Source organism: Hemicordylus capensis, chromosome 5 (genome assembly GCF_027244095.1).
Source record: "Hemicordylus capensis ecotype Gifberg chromosome 5, rHemCap1.1.pri, whole genome shotgun sequence".
NCBI classification, from domain to species: Eukaryota; Metazoa; Chordata; class Lepidosauria; order Squamata; family Cordylidae; genus Hemicordylus; species Hemicordylus capensis.
The window spans coordinates 114974374-114993051 of record NC_069661.1 but is presented as its reverse complement, the minus strand read 5'-3'; the positions used below and the strand labels follow the sequence as shown (position 1 = coordinate 114993051).

At 41.4% G+C, this 18678-nt stretch overlaps 1 protein-coding gene across 1 annotated transcript in view; it reads right to left on the bottom strand.

Moving 5' to 3' along the window:
* The window catches only part of ADGRA3 (adhesion G protein-coupled receptor A3), a 73044-nt gene that overhangs the window by 35110 nt on the left and 19256 nt on the right, over window positions 1–18678 (bottom strand). The window contains exons 3-7 of the mRNA XM_053253421.1: window positions 14375–14446; window positions 11704–11775; window positions 7828–7899; window positions 6413–6573; window positions 589–802 (exon numbers count right to left, since the gene is read on the bottom strand). Of these exons, the coding sequence (XP_053109396.1) occupies window positions 589–802; window positions 6413–6573; window positions 7828–7899; window positions 11704–11775; window positions 14375–14446 (591 nt within the window). The remainder of the gene's footprint in view (window positions 1–588; window positions 803–6412; window positions 6574–7827; window positions 7900–11703; window positions 11776–14374; window positions 14447–18678) is intronic.

The window sequence follows — 18678 nt, the reverse complement described above, 5'->3', positions numbered from 1 at the left end:
CGAAATTCTATCAATTAGCCTGTTGGCATATGAAGATATAACCTCTTCCCAAACAGCATATTACTTAGCTAACCTAACATATCCTTTCATTATTGCAAAAAAGTGGTTGGATGAAGGCTCTGTGGGCCAGTGCAACTCAAAGCTGAATTGGACACATTGTGGAGTAGAAAGTGGAGTAGACAGACAAAGCTTAGTCGGTCTACTCTTCTTGCCACTTTCTACCCCACAATATGTCCAAAACATTGCCCCCTTTTATAGTAGAAAATGCATCAAGTGCAACTGATGAAGCAAACTGTGGCCATAGCACAATTATTTGTGGCAGTACTTCCTCTTCTCAACAGAGAGGGGTTTGAATGAGGAATGCACTTTGAAAGGGTAATTTGGGGAAAACATTCAACAGCATTTGAGAAGGTCAAGTAAAACGCTAGAGTTCAATACTTCAGTTCAAGAAACACTAGAGCTGATAATTATGGAACATGTCAGATAGCTTACAGTCATGTGGCTATGAGGAAACCTCATTTACCAAAGTACACATATTTTACAAAGTGATTCAAAAAATCTAAAAGAAGCTACAGATAAAACCTGCACCTTGCAATCAGTGAACAGTTATATATCATATTTTTTTCAACAAAAATGCCCTGGGATTCATCAGTTTCAACGATCTTGCCATCCTGATACCACAGAACCTGCATGTCCTGATCAATATACGAAGCCATGCACTGGAAAGGCAGACTGTCTCCTTCAAACACAACCTGACGATGAGAGGGAGTCATGGAGAAAGATGGCAATTCCAGAGGTGGATCTGCATTCCATTAAAACAAAAGACCACAGGCAAAGTTTTAGACAAACCAGTTTTGTCAGAGTAAATGCTAATATTACTGAATGGAAACAAAACATTTATAATTATTATTCTGCAATGTCATATAACCAGAAACAGCATCAGGCTAAAGAGACATGCTGCAACAGAGTACAGTCAGGGCAACTTCATGTCAGACACATGCTTTGGTTCTCCAATTTCATAATACATGTGTGAATCACATGTCTGAAGAATGCATAAGCACCAGTGACAGTTCTCACAGCAACCCCGCCCTTTGTTCCCAGCATCTAGCATTCAGAGTTATAATGTTTGTGGACTGGGATCTTCCATTACTTGGTCTAACACTTTAAAATAATATTTTAAGCTGGGGCCATCCATCACTTGTGTTCTGGTAGTGAATTCTTTAAACTTCTCAGAGGCCCTGAAGATTATTACACAAGTTCTGCAAAAGGTTACCAGTTTGTTTCCAGGCACATTTCAAGTTGCTGGCAATAACTTGCAAAGTCCTAATGGTCTGAGAACAAGGTACCTGAAGGACTGCCTCCTCCTCTGGAGGCCCGTTTGTGGCCACAGAGGAGAGGATCTTCTTGGTGACTGACCTGACACTGTGGAATTCCCTTTCCTGAGAGCTTCAGTTGGCCTCCTCTCTGGGAATGGTTTGGTAGCTAGTAAAGACACATCTGCTTCACCAAGCATTTGCTGGTCATTTCTCTGTTTAGTCCATGGGTACTTTTTTGGCTATGTAAATTAATTATGTGTTGTATGAAGAACCCTTCCTTTTGTCAGTCCTGAACATACTGCCAGCTATTGGGTGATTCCCAGTACTGAGAGGAAGAAAACCTCTCCCCCTGCCCTCGTTTAAGGGTGGGCAGCCTCCTCTTACCCTAGGGTTTCAACAAGACTGGTATCAACACAACTCTGTGACTGTTTACAAACTCATTTATAATGAGGCAGGCAGAGGGAGATACGGTGGTGGGAGCTGGGCAGACCATTACAGTGGAAAACTTTTCAGGCAACTGAGACCTGTTCCTTTTTCCAGCTCTTTTCTCAATCCCTGCAGCCCAGGGAGCTCTGGAAACATTCCCTCTAGGATTAGGGTGCTGCTGCTGAATGCTAGGTGAGTAAATGCTAAAACATCTCTAATCCACAATATTATTATGGATGAGCATGCTGAACAGGTATGTATTGGGGTGTGCACAAAACCAGTTTGCCCAACTTGGTTCAAGGCCAAAAAGGACTCGAACCAGACTGGTCATGTTCGGTTTTGTGCATCCGAAAACAACCCCCAGTTTGGAGGATCAATTTAAAAAACAAAACAATGTTAAAAAAAATAATCCGAAAACTCACCGACTCCCATTCTGGCGACTTCTCTGTGGCATGGTGTGTGTGTCTCTCTTCAGGTTCCCCCTCCCGCTGCTGGCCTCCAGTTTGTTACAAATATACCTGGTTTGTGTGGTTTTTGGCATGTTCCGGGCCCGTCCTCCATGGCGGTGGCCATTTTGCTGGCCGCCACGAATGCCCAATGGGCCTCTGCATGGCCTGGCTGGGGGAGGAGGAACTTCTGGAGGACACACACACCTCGCAGTCATAGAGAAGCTCCTGGAGCAGGAGGCAGTGAGCTTTCAGACTTTAAAACACACACAAAACCCCCAACTTTTTTAACTGAACCCCGAACACGAACCAGGGGTTGTTCAGCTTGAGATCAGGCCAAACAGGGGCAGGTTTGGTTCAAGGCTGGCTTGGCATTCAGCCCTTGAACTGGGCATGTTTGACGTCGAGCCAGTTCAATACCAAACCTGTATGCACACACCCCAGTATGTGTGACAGAAACCTGGTTAGATTTGCTAGGTGGGGTTAGTCTCTCTCTGCTTTGTCCTCCAGATTTTTAGATCCTGTAGCAGCCCCGCCTTGAGGGTCGGGGAGAGGGAGTTGCAGTCATGTATCATAAGACCAGGTGCCCGGTTAGGCAATCACAGAATTTCGAGTGTGTGTCTTTGAGGGTGGGCCTCCGAGAGAGGCTGGGGATTCTTTTGGTATACCAACCACCCCACTGCACTTCCATCTCCCTACCTGAGCTGGCAGTGGTGGTCTTGGGTTCCCCCAAGCTTATCGTCTTGGAGGGCCTCAACGTCCACGGCAAGGCCCCCCCTTGAAGGAGCAGCTCAGGGTTTCATGGCCTCCATGGCAACCATCGGCCTATCTCAATTGGTATCAGGCCTTACCCACGTGGCAGGACATACTGTGGATCTGGTTTTTGCTGGCCAGGGAATAAATGATCTGGAAGTGAGGGAGTTTGAGCTAACTCCCTTGTCATGGAAAGATCATCATCTGGTGGGGTTTAGTTTGACTGCTCTGTCTATCCTCTGCAGAGATAGTGGACCAATTAGAATAGTCTGCCCCCAAAGGTTTATGGATCTGCTCAGTTTTCAGACAGGCCTCAAGCAGTTTCCAATGTTCAGAGTTGGTGACTCTGTGAAGGTCCTGATGAATCTCTGGAAAATGGAAACAGCCCAGGCTATTGACATAGTCATTCCTAAACGTTCTCTCTGGCTTGGTGGAGCCCATTTTGCTCCTTGGCTTTCCTTAAAACTTAGGGCAACAAAACAACTCAGATGATGGATGAAATGACACTGGAGGAAGAGTAGTGATGAATCTGATTGAACACAGGCTAGAACCCATTTTAGGGACTATGCCAAGACAGTAGGGACAGTGAAGAAACATTTGTTCTCTGCCTCTATTGCATCTGCTCAGTGAAGACCAGTGGAGCTATTTTGTGTAGCAAAGACATCACTCACACATCCCACCAGATAATGGGGAAGGAACCATCAAGAGCCCTTTGTGATCAGCTTGCATGTTACTTTGCAGATGAAGTGACTTACAACTGTACTGATTTGGACTCCAGCGTTTTGGCAGTACCAGTGGTTGTGCCTTGGGTACCATCTGGTCCTACTGTGTTGGATTCTTTTCTGTTAGTACAGTCTGAGGATGGTGACAAGATCCTAGGCGGTGTGTGGGTGACATCCTGCACTCTTGACCCTTGCCCTTCTTGTCTAATAACATCTGCCAGGGAACGTGCAGGCAATGGTTGGAGGCTATGATTAATGTTTCAATTAAGGAAGGGCAAGATACTTACATGCCTCAAGGAGGCGATTGTAAGACCATTATTTTAAGAAGCCTTCTTTGTTCCCTCCAACCTGGATAACAATAGCCCTGTTTATAACCTGCCCTTTCTGGCCAAGGTGATAGAGCATGGAGTGGCATCCTGGTTGATACCAATTACCTAGACCCCTTTCAATCTGGCTTCCATCCCAGATATGGGACTAAAACTGTCTTGGCTGCTTTAGTGGGTGACCTACACCAGGAGCTTGATGGGGGAGTGTGTCCCTGTTGGTTCTGCTGGACCTACAAGTGGCCATTGTTACCATCAACTACGGTATTCTTCTGGACCAGCTTTCGAGTAAAGAGATTGGAGGTCTGCTTTGGAGTGGCTTTTGCCCTTTCTCGGGGGAAAGTTCCAAAAGGTGGCGTTAGGGCTCCTTGGCCATTGACCTGTGGGGTCGCAGGGTTCCTTTTTGTCCCCCATGCTGTTTAACATCTATAAGAAACCGCTGGGAGAGGTTATCCAGGAACTTGGACTGAGCTGTCAGCAATAAGCAGATGACACACAGCTCTATCTCTCCTTATCACCCACAATCCTAGGAGGCCGTGGATGTCCTCAGTTGGGGGCTGGATGTGGGCTAAAAAAATGAGATTAAATCCAGGCAAGATGGAGGTGCTGTTAGTTAGCAGGAGAGCCAATCAGGAAGAGGGGACTCAACCGATTCTGGATGGGATTTATACTCCCCTTGTAAGAGTAGGTGTGCAGCTTGGGGGAATTGCTGGACTTGGCTCTGCTTCTGGAAGCTCATGCTAAGGCGATGGCTAGGAGAGCCTTTGCACAGCTTCAGCTAGTGCTCTAGCTGTGTCCCTTTCTTAAGAAGACAGATCTGGCCTGTTACCCACACCTTAGTCACATCATGGCTGGAATACTGTAACACGCTCTATGTGGGGCTGCCCTTGAAGAATATTTGGAGTGCAAAATGCAGCAGCTAGGATTTTATCCGAAGCTGCCTGCTAGGATCATATTACACCCATTTTGAAAGAGATACATTGGCTGTCGATTTGTTTCTGGGTCCAATTCAAGGCACTGGTTTCAACCTTTAAATCCCTTAATGGTCTGGGACCTGGATGAGGGAGGGACAGGGCCTTCTCAGTTATTGCTCCCAGACTTTTGAATGCTCTCCCAATGAGCTTCGGCTCCAAGGTCAGCTCTATCAAGGTTTGCTCTGTCATTTCTGGCCACCATTTTGCAGAAAGAAGCCCCCCCCCCCAATAAATTTAAAACTATGTTTGTGTCTGCGAATAATGAGGTTGCGTTTCCAATGCTCGGTGGTGGGTAAATGAAACTGCGGGTGTAGGGACCATAGATAATGAGGGCCACCTGCACTTTCTTGTTGGGCACTTCCCCTCTTTTGCAAATATGGCTGGTAGACACGTATCTGTAATCCACTGGCATCTTCTGACATGGTACTGAAAAATTACTACACTAACTCAGTTTTTTTTTAAGAAGGCACACTCAACAGCAAGCAATAAAAACAGCTAATTTTATTTAGTTAAAGAGTTTCATAAACATTTAAGCCAGTTGCAAAATTAGGGTTTGTAAAACCAAAAACACCACACACACAAATCCCAAAAGCATGCATTAAGAAAGAGAACCAGTGGGCATTCTCTTAAAAAAACAACAAAGTACATACAAACCATGTTGTCGTCACCAATTGGTACAATAGGTTAATATACTGGACAAATAATAGAAGAAATATACTTATGACAGTTATTTACCTCTTGAGCAGCAAAGAATAAGTCAGAATAAATTGCTTAAATATATGTGATTTAGAACGGCTCTTCACAGAAGAGAAATTATGGCTTTTTTGCTACTTGCTGTCACTTATGTCAAATCCATTTGTTAACTTTAATTTTTTTTTTTTTTTTTTAAGGATAGTTACCAGTTAGACAGCACATGCTGCAAGCTACAGACTACAAACTACCAACAAATCTGGTCTTAAATTGCAATTAACACTATTAGTTTGAATACAAGTTGAATAGCTGAAGTGCTTTGATCTCACATTGAAGGCCTCCAGATCAACACTTTGCATTTTATGCTGATCATCCCCTGGGGTATTTAAGAGAAATATTATTTACTGCTCGCTTTAGCTCTCCCTCTCCCTCTCTCTCCGAGACCAGGAAAATAAAAGATATGCTACATCTCTTAATAAAAACTGAGTTTCCATTTTTAAAAATAAGAAATGTAGGCCCTAGATTCATCAACATAAATTTAACCACTATTCAAAAGTTATTCAGTAGAAGAACTGGAGCTGCTTATGAAGCCAACAAGGTTTCCTTTTTCCAAATGTAGCCATGTTGGCCAAACAACACTGTGAAAGTCAGTGCAAAAGCTCCATATCAAGAGAAAAGTAGAAGAAAAGGTGCTGTTGTCAAAGTGCACACGAATGCAACATGCATTATAGATTTAGCAACATTTGGCTGTAATTTTCTTACCACATGTTAAAAGCTCCTGCTTAACACTCAGAATTGGTTGAGCCTGCAATGATTTGGGGTAAGTACATCTGGTTTCCCGAACAGTGATATTTCTTTCCTGCAACCATTGCTGCATCCACAGCATATTACAGTCACAGAGGAAATAATCAGTCTGAAATTCTCTGGAACACACAAAAGAACAGATGGTTTTAAAACACACACACAAAAAAACCACACACACAGGAAAAATCCCACTGAAATTAGTAAAAATTTACAATACATAACTGAACTGCTTCCAAATATTTGGAACTGAAATAGTCCCACTCTGCATTACTGAAAACACCATTTTGGGCTCTGTAATTCAGCCTTGCAAATAACTCCACAAACTACATCCTGGAGAAATGGGAGGATTTGCTTTGCTCTCTTTGGACTGAGTCGGAAATGAACCAAAATGAATTGGTTCATTTCCCAAGCAATCTGAGGTTGAGGAAATAACTCACTCCGCATGATCCCGAAAACATTCCGATTTAAATGAGCCCCTGGAAAACTGCAGGGGAGCTGGTGGGAAATCTAGTCCCACAAGGGACCCTCTTGTCCCAAGGATATCGGGTTGAGGCTGAGCTATTGCCTCCACTAACCACAACACTTTTTCTAGGGGGAGACCTGTAGGAGCAAGTGGAGATGACAGTCCTGGTTGCTTTGCAGAGGGGCTGCCCCGATGAGCTGCTACCGGGGAAACGGCTGCTAGAGGGCAAAAGCTTGCCCCTTGTGGGGGACTTTCTGAAACAATAGCTCTTCAGACCACTCCTCATTTGTGATCCACTTCATTTGTTTGCATAGAGGCGACTTTCCCTGAAAGGCTATTTTCCTTTTAGTGCTGCTGTCCCTGAAAGTAGTATAGTATCTCCCACGCCGACTACATTTTCCCCACTGCTACATTTCCTCCTTCCTAGATGCAAGTGGGAGGGCTTGGGTATGGGTATCTTCTTTAACTTTATTTTAAATGTAAACTCATTTCCTGGCCTGAGCCCAGCGAATTTCAGCAGCATCTCTAATTTTTATTAGCTCACATGTACCTATATTAGTAATTCGTAGCACTACAATGGCCTAAAAGAAAGAGAACCAGCTTTATTCCTATTCATCAACATTTCCCCTGCCTGACTGCTTGAAGTACATCTTACTTGTCACAGGCAAAAGTTGCTATTTATAACATGAAGCATATACATGCTTAGAGTTATATCTGTGGCACCAATACAGAATTTTAGGATTTTGCAGATTTTTAGTTGCAGTAGAGAAGTCAGCATGCCTATCCAGTATTGCTTTTAAATGAGAGTTAATTGGTGTATTCTTTATTAATGTTAAACATCAAAGCTCACAGAAACATTAGAGTACACTTTTCATTGAAAAATAAGAACCTCACACAGATCTGCACTTACAAGGACTTCAGCGAAGTAAGATGATCAAATGTTCCTTGTGTAAGCGAGGAAAACAAGTTTCCTGAAAGATTTCTAGGAAAGTTTTAAAAAACTGAAGTTAGAAATGCATAGTTCTTATTTCTGAAATTGACTGAGCTTCAGTCATATCAAGGTGCATGGAATGAGACACAAAATAGAAAACCCATGATCTTGAGCAGAATGCCAAGAACCAATGCACTTATTGATCCCTTCTCACACACGCAAACCTCCAGTACCATTTTTTCAGTCTGTATTGTTACAAGAAAAACCTGAAAATAAGATGGCAATAATTTGTTCAAAAGGCTGACAGGACAGAAAGGGCAGGCACCAGTGTAATATATATTGTTGAAATTCCTATGGATTATATCCTAAACATGCGTGTATTAAGGGATTTATAGCAGAGCAGAAGCCAAGCCATATTGTGCCAACATTTGTGTAGATTTTCATAATATGTAGTGCTTGATGACAACAGGCCTTTCCTGACAGGAGTTTCGTGTGGGCTTTTTAAAACTTCCACAATAATTTTGGACATGGTCTTGCTCGTAGTCTAGACACTTGTGTAGGCTTCTATACATTCCCATGCCCCCTTGTAGACATGATTTGATGCTCTAGCCACGCAATGGCCATGTGCTATTCTCATAGTGCCACCTGTCAATCAGTGCTTGTAAACTCAGCCCCTTTTCATTACTACTTTTAAGCATGAAAAGGCTCACACTAAAGGCCCACACATTGTGGCTCCATTGGGGAGCCACAATGCAAACTAGACAGCAGAATGCTAGGGCATAATGTGTTCATTCATGCACTTTCAACTCCTTAAAGTTCTTAAAATGAAGAGAACCTACCAAGGCTTTTTTTTTTTTTTAAGGATGCACGAGGGAGGGATGTTTAGATAAAACAAGCTTTTATTCAGCCCAAACACCAGAACCTTCACGCTGGTTCTGAAACTCCATTTGAGGCCTGCCTGCCCCTCATGTATTCAGTCATATTTCTACCCGTTTGTCACAAACAACCAAATGCATGTGGCCCTCGATATTCGCGGGGGTTCCATTGTGGCCTACAACCATGGATAATGAAACCTTAAGTCAATGGGAACTGGGGTGGGGTGGGGGTTAATTTCTGGAGCCCAGGAAAATAACCAAAGAAGTCACAGAGCACAGTATCTTGGCCACCTCAGCTCTCCCACTCTCCAGCAATGCCCCCCCCACCCAGCTTCTCCACTAATGCATAATTATGACATTTCCTCACCCACTGTTGAAGAGCAACACTAGCCCCTTGGCCTGATTGGTTAGTAGGTTGGCCAAATAGGCAGCACAAAATTGAATCCAATTCAAGTAAACATACACATAATTACAATTTAAATTAAATATAGTACTGCACTTATCAAAATTAATTTTTTAAAAATTTGAAATTAAATAAAATTTCATCAAAATTAAAATTCATAGAAGTGATAATTAGTTTTAATTTTATAAATTTAATTTTATAAATTATAATGTATGATTTATAAAATTTAATTAAATTTTATAAATTAAAAATTATAAAAGTTATAATTAGCATCTTATGAGGGCAGCATAATGTTGCAAGTGGCTCCAGCAAGTGGCTCCAAGAAGCTCCAAGGGGATGGCTCAAAAAGGCTCCTAAAGGATCTCCAAAATGGCACCAAAAAGCCTCCAACAGCTCTAGTGCAATGGCCCCTGAAGGCTCCCAATGGTTCCCTAAGGATGCCAGATGGTGCCAGAAGCTACCAAAATGGCTTTTAGAAGCACAAAAACCCTCTAAACATGCAGACCAAAGCACTCAAATGTTGTCCTCCAAACTCCTCTCTCAACCCTCGCACATGTAGCAAGAGCACGACCATGTAAAGGCAGAACTGAGCTTCTGAAAACTGCCGATATGTGAAGCTATATACTGCACATAAAATGGTCGGGTATATACTGTCAGATCTCAGATACGCAAAACCGTGGATAACGGGGGCCACATATAGTTGCTAAGGCTGCCATCCTGAAAGAAGCTAATGTAAATGAGGGAGATATGGCTCCCCTGTTTCTGCCGATCTTTAGTCATCAGAGTAATGGCTGAACCATTGGGTGAAACCCAAGAAATAGACACAAACCCGCAAAGCCTGTTAGCTCAGAATCCAGACAGCTGAAGATAGAACTCATTTTTGAAGTTTGCTTATAAAAAGGAGGGAACGAAACAACTAAGGTGCTTCTGTGGAGGTCCAACCTGCCTTGTTCCAGAGACTGTGCAATTCCTTTTGTCCCAGCTGGGGCAAAGGACTGCTTCAGCCATGATTCAAGCCTTTAGATTCTAAAATCCATTCTGCTGCACTAAGATTATCAACCTCCTGACTTAATATCTAAAGCCAGGATTAAAAGGTGACATGATTTATGCCTTTTGAACATTTTCTTCCCTTTTTGATTGCCTGTGTACTGCTTCTTTAATTTTTATTTAATAAACTAGAGTTTTAATTTGTTTTTAATCATAACTCTGGTCTGCGCTGGGTTTTATACCACATTCAGTCCTACCTGGACCTGCTTTGGTCATTTTGCTACTTAAAGGCTCTGGATATTTTTGAAGTTCTATTTGATAACCTGGGTTAACACACTTGAATCTTCCCTTGTGTGCTTGGGGAGTTTAGGGTGATTTTACAGGCTTTCACGCTGCCCGGAAAAGCTGATGGTGGCAGCGAAAACCTCAATAGGTGGAATGTATGTGGTGCAGAGGCTGGAAATCTAAGGTCTTGCATGCTCCAGGCATGATCCTCCACAAGATTCACTCAGACAAATTTTTTTGCCAAGAAGTACAAGATCTACTAGCTGCAGAGCAGGTGTCTGAGAATAAGGAACAACCTAGTGAGCAATGAAAGAACAGTGGGCATTCAAATGAATCATTAGTAAATTATCCTTAATTTTGAGTAAGAGGGGGGCAAGGAAAGTGAGTGCATGTTCATAATCAAACACACCCAATTTGGAAATCCCCTAGTCACTACTAGCAGAGCTCAAGCCTCCTCTGAATTTCATCTTGTCTTGTAATGCTTGGCACCAGCCCCTTAACCACCAACCAGTTTTCTTCCTTCCTTTCCCCTTTCCCATACTTTCACAAACTTTAAAGGTGTGAGAGGTTGGGAGTGGGTGGAAAAACAGCGGCTGAGATGGAAGTTATTTTAAGCTGTTCCAATGGACATTAACTCTTTTTAGCTTTCCCCAAGAAATATCTAAGAAGGGCTTGAAAAGAAAAACTAATTCCAAAACAATATAGCTGGATTAGGTCTCTCTCATCATTACTCCACTAAGTAAAGCATTATTATCTGTTACAAAAACTTAAGCCTGCCCACACACATTCCGCAAGTTCTGGTGTGCATGGACTCTGTCTTATTCTCAGGTTAGTCAGGCCAACTTTCTGCCTTCGTAGAGGAAAGGTGTTGTATCGGAATTGGCCCAATATCTGAGGGAAGGTGGAGGAGCGCATTTCTAGTGGTCGGGGTGGGGTGTTTTACCTCTACGTAGCCATCAGCCACTCTTAATCACTCACTACAGATTTCTCTCTCTTCTGTAAACTCTAATCTTGTTTCCAAAGTTCTTCCCAGTAGGACATACAACCTTTCTAACTCTGCAGATAAACTGTGCAGCTGTACAGACTCTGTGAATAATATGGAATATATTTTTACTGAGGGAAACTTGCATAATTTTTGTAGTTAGCAATCTGGGTTGTTGTTTTTTGTTTTTAATTCAAAATCCCTTGTCTGTAGTGTTCACAGTATTTTGCAATCTTTATCTGATCAACAGACTATAGTTTAGCAAAGTGGTTTACTAAAATAAGGAAAAAATGGCTTGATATGTGCATTAGAATGATACTTACAATTTAACAAGATTTACAAGTCCTTTAAATATATCCGCATTCAGGCATCCTATTCGATTGTTTGTTAAGTCTCTGCCGAGAGAGAGAAAAGCCAAAAAAGTGTTTCATTTCACCATACAATAAGCACCTTGCCAAAAGCTACTTCATCTAGTGGGCAAATGATCGTAGGTGCTATGACTACATCACAGATGCTGACAAGTTTGTGACTGAGCTGACATAGTGACCAGCTAATTGAATTCCAATACAAATAATCCCGCAATCAAATTCAAGAACTAAGGCACCAAATTTGGTACCCATGCAAAAAATTTAACCAGTATGAGTGTGATAGCTAAAAAAATTTGTCATTCAAGAGTTTAAGTCTGATATTTTCAAGACATGGTTTTCCAGAATAATTCAATAATAAAGTCTATTGTGTGCATGTTAGTCACGCTACCATGACATCACACTAAATTTGCATAACTATAGTTTTATTTACATTTTTTAAAAATCAATGCTTCCAGAAATTATAGAGATATGGCCTACTTTACGTATTTCAACCATGACCAGTGTTTCATTTCCTCAGTAAGAAGCCATCCAACTGGATACACAGATTCTAAAGCCCATGTACTCAAAAAAGGGTTTCTTTAAAGGTTCACAAATGTCACATAAAAGCTGCTCTATTCTGCAGCTGTAACACATGGAACAACTTGCTATGTGTATATATGCCTGCCATCCATGGCAAGTTCCCACACCACGACTGGTGTTGGCTGGCAGGGGCACAAATTCCACCTGCAAAGGGAAAACCAACATGGAAGGAGATAGCATTTTACAACAGAGATGTGCATGGAACTGGTTTGGAGGCCCTTTATGGGTTGAGGGCATACCTTTAAGGGTGGGGGAGGGCTCCTTTACCCCTCCCGTTGCATTTCCCCCGCTGGCACTCCACTGAGTAAGTCCCCATCGGGGCGGTAGCATACCTCCCTGTTGCCCCAGTGTCCTCCTTAGCCAAAAGTTAAAAGAAGTATCTGGTGTGTGTGTGCGCACAGCGCTTTTGCTCACGCACACCCGACATATGCGTGAGCGATTGCTATGTGCATGCGCCTGGTGTGCGCATGCACGCCCGACACTTTCTTTAACTTCTGGCCGAGGACGACACCGGGGCGGTAGAGAGGTATGATGTTGCCCCGATGGGGACTTACTCAATGGAGCGTCAGTGAGGGCAACACAGCAGGAGGAGTAAGGGCACCCTCCCCAGTCCTTAAAAGGTATACCTCCCTGAAACACCCACTGGCGGTTCCGTGCACATCCCTATTTTACAAGCCACTGTTTCAAGCAACTTTCACACTGTAATATATTGGCTATCCCCAAATCCTACAGATTCTATTTCCAGATAAATGTGCATCAGAAAACAGGTTAAATATGTAAATGATCAAACAGGCTACATAAAAATGTACATAGTCTATGCCAGTTTTCCTAAAAACTTCCTCATATCTACAACCCCAAAGCCAATTCATGCAAGTCTTTAGCTTAGCAAGATAAATGCTTAGCTTAGCATGTAGTAAATGCTGAATTCCCAGTGAAGGACTTGTTGTTCACCAATTGCTGTTTACAATCCCACCATAAAACCTTAACCTCCAGGTTGACCAGCAAGAATCAGCATGGGGATGTTGGGAAGCAATGGGGCAACTGTATTATTAAGGGTTCACTAGCCCATGTATCCAGCAACCAAAGGTTTGTCAAGCTGAAGAGTTAGATTAACTGACTATGACTAATTAACCAACTAATGATTAACTGACATCCAATAATGGATTGTTGTATTCATTTTGCACAGGACCTGGTGGTGGCATTCAGAGTTTCTCTTGTTCTAGGGGAAACTGTGGACGCCACCTAGTGTGTACAAAAAACAAACAAACCATGAAGTAAATGGTACAGTAAAAGGCAATTTTAAGACATCAGAGGTCTGAATGTACATGAAACCATATTGGCAAATAAAACTTTATACGTTATGGAAAGAACTATACTATTGATTCATCAGATCCAATACTATTAGCTGCTCTAAGGATTTCATTGCTGAACAACAGAATGAAACATCCATCTTGTCTCACAAGATGTTCCTGAGATAATCTATGTTTTGAGACAGCTATTTCCTATCCGTCTTTAGCATATTGTAATCACAGCTGGACTGTTTCAGAACATGGAGGTGTCATTTTTAGCAACCTACATGAATATGACTATCCCCTTTAAAAAACACACACACATGGAAGATACTGGCCACCATCCTGTGGCAATGATTTCTATAAATCATGGGAGACAGGAAAGAGAACAAGGTTTGAACTTGCAGAGTCAGCAATATCTCATGTTCAAATAAATGCAATTTCCCAACAGTGAAGGAATGGAGAGGCAAATGTAGGAGCCCGGTTCTCTTCTCTCCCTAATTATAATCAGTAGCCCTTTTTATACTTTCTCCAGATTAACAAATTTTTTAGGAGAAAGGAAGGACTGTATATAGTATTCGAAAGCACGACACAACAGATTTAAAGAACAGCAATAAGATATGGCAAAGTAAGAGACCTTATGACTATGGCTTAAGGGCTTTTTCAAAGGATCAGAGGAGCTTTCGTTCAGGCTGCACTTAAACTGCTACCTCCTTTACATTCCACTTAATTCCAGGTTAACAAATGTAAATACTTACAGTCTTTTTAGAGATGAAAGTCCTCCAAAAGCTCCTGGATCTATAGCACTAATGAGATTGTTCTTAAGGTCCCTGTTAAAAACACACACATACACAGCGTAAAGATAACATAAAAGTAATCTCATGACTGAATTTTGAAGCTGAGTAACCTCTTTAAAACGTAGGAGGGGAAAAAATCTACATCTTAAATCGTTTCTTCAGAAAAACTGGATATCAAACATGCCCCGCCCCCCCGATTTGCAGCCTAGGTTAGCTATGTTGAGATCATCCACAAATTCACCAATACTTCTTTTCCATAGTGCTATTTTCCTCTATTACACTGACTTATAATTCAGGGACTCTGAACTTGAACCAAGTTGGAGACAAAGGGTGCCCACACAGAACAAAACAAACAAACAAACAAAAAAGGAATATGATCCTTCCCTACCTAGGTACAGTGCCCACATGTGAAAAAAATCTCTAGGAGGCATAACAAAATCTGAACTGAGCAGATGAGTGTTGAGTGTGTGTAGGAAGCGGCCTTGTACCAAGCCAAAACCATTGGCCCATCTAGCTCAGTACACTGACTGACAGATTCAGGCAGGAATCTTTCCCAGCCCTACCGGGAGATGCCAGGGATTGAACCTGGGATTTTTTATTTTTTGCAAGAGGAGCAGATGCTCTACCACAGAAATATGGGCCCATCCTCAAGGACTGTCCCTGAGGGATTTACATCAAATTTAACACAATAAGGCTCTCAACTATACACATTAAATGAAGTGCTGAAGCAGTTATGTCCAATGGCCTCAACCTTCATGCCGGAATTTTGGCTCTTATCTTGAAATAAATAAAAAATACACTTTAAGAGAACAAAAGATATCACCTGTCTGCCTATAACTACATTACTTCAGACAAACAGCCTCAGAAGATAAATGCTTGGCTCTCATTAACTTGCTCATCCTGCTCTTCATTATTATACAACACAGGGTATTCCCTTCCTCCTCATCTCTCAACATGGCTATATCTGTCTTCATTAAACTTGTTGCATAAATACAACTGTGCAGACTGCACTGCCATGATTAAGTAACAACTAGCCAATTAAGAATTCTATGTTTAAAACATATTAGACTAAGCCTTCAGAAATAGGGTGGGTCTCCCTTACGGCAACTCCTGACCCCATTCCTGTACGTTTGTTTTAACCACTTTAGGACCTGCTGGCATTCATCTTAAACATCATAATATGGCCAATTTCTCTTCCATAATAACATCTTGACAACACTAATAAAGTTGGCTGGATAGAAGTAATTGCAAATATAAACAGATTTATTCATTCATTTTATTGTTTAAAAAACCAAGAACACAAAGTAAGGTTCAAACAGTTGCCTAATGACAACAGCAGATGTTCTTCATCAAAAACAAGCTATTCTCAACCAAGACTTCAGGAAGAATGAAGCTGTAGACTGGGATAAGTAGCTGGCAACTCTGGCCCAAATGCAGTCCTTGGGGGTGCTATCTAACCATATGCTAGCCAACTAAGGCGCAAATATATGAAGCTGGGTCCTTAGGATTTGCTAGCAGTCCAGTTTATAAGATGATGGTGAGGCTTAGAGATATGCAAAACGTTTTGACGTTGAAACAGGCCATTTCAAGTGTTTTGAGCTCAAAACAAAACACCCTTTAAATAAAGGGCCTGTTTTGAACTCAGAACAAAAAAACTCTGTTTCGATTCAAAATTCATTCTGAGTGCCACTTTGGAAGCCTATTTTTCCCTTGCTGATTGGTTTTCTGCCACTGGCTTGTGATCTTATGGGGGTTGGGGGAGGGAGGTTAAAATTTTGTTTAAAATCACCTGCTTTTGTGGGTTGGTTGGGTGGTAGGTAACACCCATCATGCCCTACCCACTTTGGTGTCCCTAGGAGCTACCCATGGGGAACAATTGGTGTTTCAAGTTTCCTCTATGGTCAAAACACTCAAAACATTTCAAGTTTTGTTCCATTCAAACAACAGGGTTGACCTCCGTTTTGATGAAATGTTTCAGTCGTCTGCATTTTTTTTCAAGCTTGAAACAAAATGCAAGATCCGTTTCATGCACATCCCTAGTGAGGCTCTGGCTCAACACCTTCTACCTCTTTTCTTATAAAGTGACTTTCTAGTGAAATTAGAATATGATCAGGGTTGCAAAGAATCCAAGTGATTTCATACTAATGTTATTTGAATTAACCGACGTATTGCCTAGCAGCAAAGTTAGGAAAAAAACCTGAACATTCTGCATTAAGAATGTTAAAAAAAAAAACACCCCACTGAATTTAGTCAATCTATGTTACAAATATGTGGCTATGTTTTGCAGTGCAGTTTACAGTCTCTTTCAGTACATGCTGCTATTTCTAAAAGATAGCACTCACTCCTCATTTGAACAAGATACTAAGCTAAGCACCATATATTAATTCATGAAAGCTCAGATACATCATTAACTACTGAAGTGATCATCATGGAATTGCCAAAGTTTTTAAATTTCCACATTTATATTAATCAGCCACAATTCAACAGAGTTAGGCATGTCTAAGCCAATTGATCTGAAGGGGTTTAAGCGTCTAACTCTTTGTCAGATTATGGCCATCATGTTTGAATCACACACAGCCTAGCATAATTACTGGTTTATATTTTGCACTACACTGTGGTTCTTAGAGAACTGTATTTAGGGTGAACACAAAATGGAGAAATAGTTGAATGTTTATTAGGGAAACCATTCAACTTTCAACTGCACAAACTGTAGCTCCAATAAATAGGGGTAAGGTGGTGGTTGTAAGTGGGGATTTTTTAGGATTAAAGGGCTCAAAGAACATGGAGCAGAGCTTTCAGGAGACCGACTGCTGGATGTGCCCAACACAGATCTTCCATTCTATGTAATTGGTCAGAGGCTGTAGTGCATGCATACTGAGAGCTAGCCAGCAAGAGAGGGAAGAGGGCTCCATTGAGACCTATGTCAACCCAACCTGCACCTGAATAGATTATGCTGACCTTAAATTAAGTGACTTAAAACAGTTAACATTTATTTTGAAAAAATACATTATTTTGATAGTACAGGTTGAGTATCCCTTATCCGGACTGCTTGGGACCAGAAGTGTTCCGGATTTTGGAATATTTGCATAATGAGATATCTTGGGCATGGGATAAACATGAAAGGTTGCTGTATTTTATTTTTTTTAGGTTTTCTTTAAAGTATAAAAACAAATAAGCATTGAATTTACGATAACTACAGGTAGCTGTAAATGTAATGAAAAATAATTGTGAGAACATTTTTCAATGCAATAATGTTGCTGGTCATGTTAGATTTTGGAGCATTCCGGATTTCGGATGTCCGGATAAGGGATACTCAACCTGTATATGTGTCTGCTGAGCATTAGTGTAGTGTCTGCTGCACATGTCAGCAATAGGATTCAACTGGTGGGAAAAATCAATACAATTTCAAGCTGCATTAACAGAACCATAGTTTCCAAGAAGTAATAGTTCCACTTTAGCCCTGAATTAGTCAGAACTCATCTAGGGTACTGAGTCCAGTTCTAGATGCTGCACTAAAAAGAATGCAGACCAATTTGAATAGGCTCAGAGGAAACAAGCCCTATGAAGAAAGGTTGAAGGAACTGGCAATGTTTAGCCTGGGAGGAGAAGAGAAGAATGAGGTGGCACATGACTGTACTCTTCAAATACCTGAAGAATTGTCACAGACAAAGACTTGTCGTCTGCTGGCCCAGAGGACAGATCTAATGTTAAGTTACAGGAAGTTAGATTTTGGTTTCTCCTAAACAGTAAGAACAGTTCAACAATTATCTAAGGTAGTGGTCAATTATCTAGGGTAGTGGCCACCGGCAACACATCAATGATAATATTTTTGCCATGTTGAATGTGCAGAAATATCACCCAACCATCCAAAATCTCGAGATGCTTTCAGATGAAGTGGTAATACTGGTAATACTATTAACAAAAATAATGTTCCTATAACATTTTAGTGTGTATGACGAGCTTCATCTATATTATCTCAGACATTCTAAGAGCCCTGCAAACTAGGTCATTATTAAGTATATGTTGCAGATGGAGCGTCTGAGGCTGAAGTGAATGAATTCATGGCAGAGGCAAGATTTGAACCAAAGACTCTGATTTATAGCTCAATCTTAGCCACTACATCAGCTGAAACACTTAGAAGCTATATTTTGTATTATTATATTATAAGGTTAGAGTCTTGTATAAATCTGTTTACACATAACTGAAATCTAAGCAACAGAGACTAAAGAAGATTATCCTCCATAACCTTTACAAAATGGTTATGA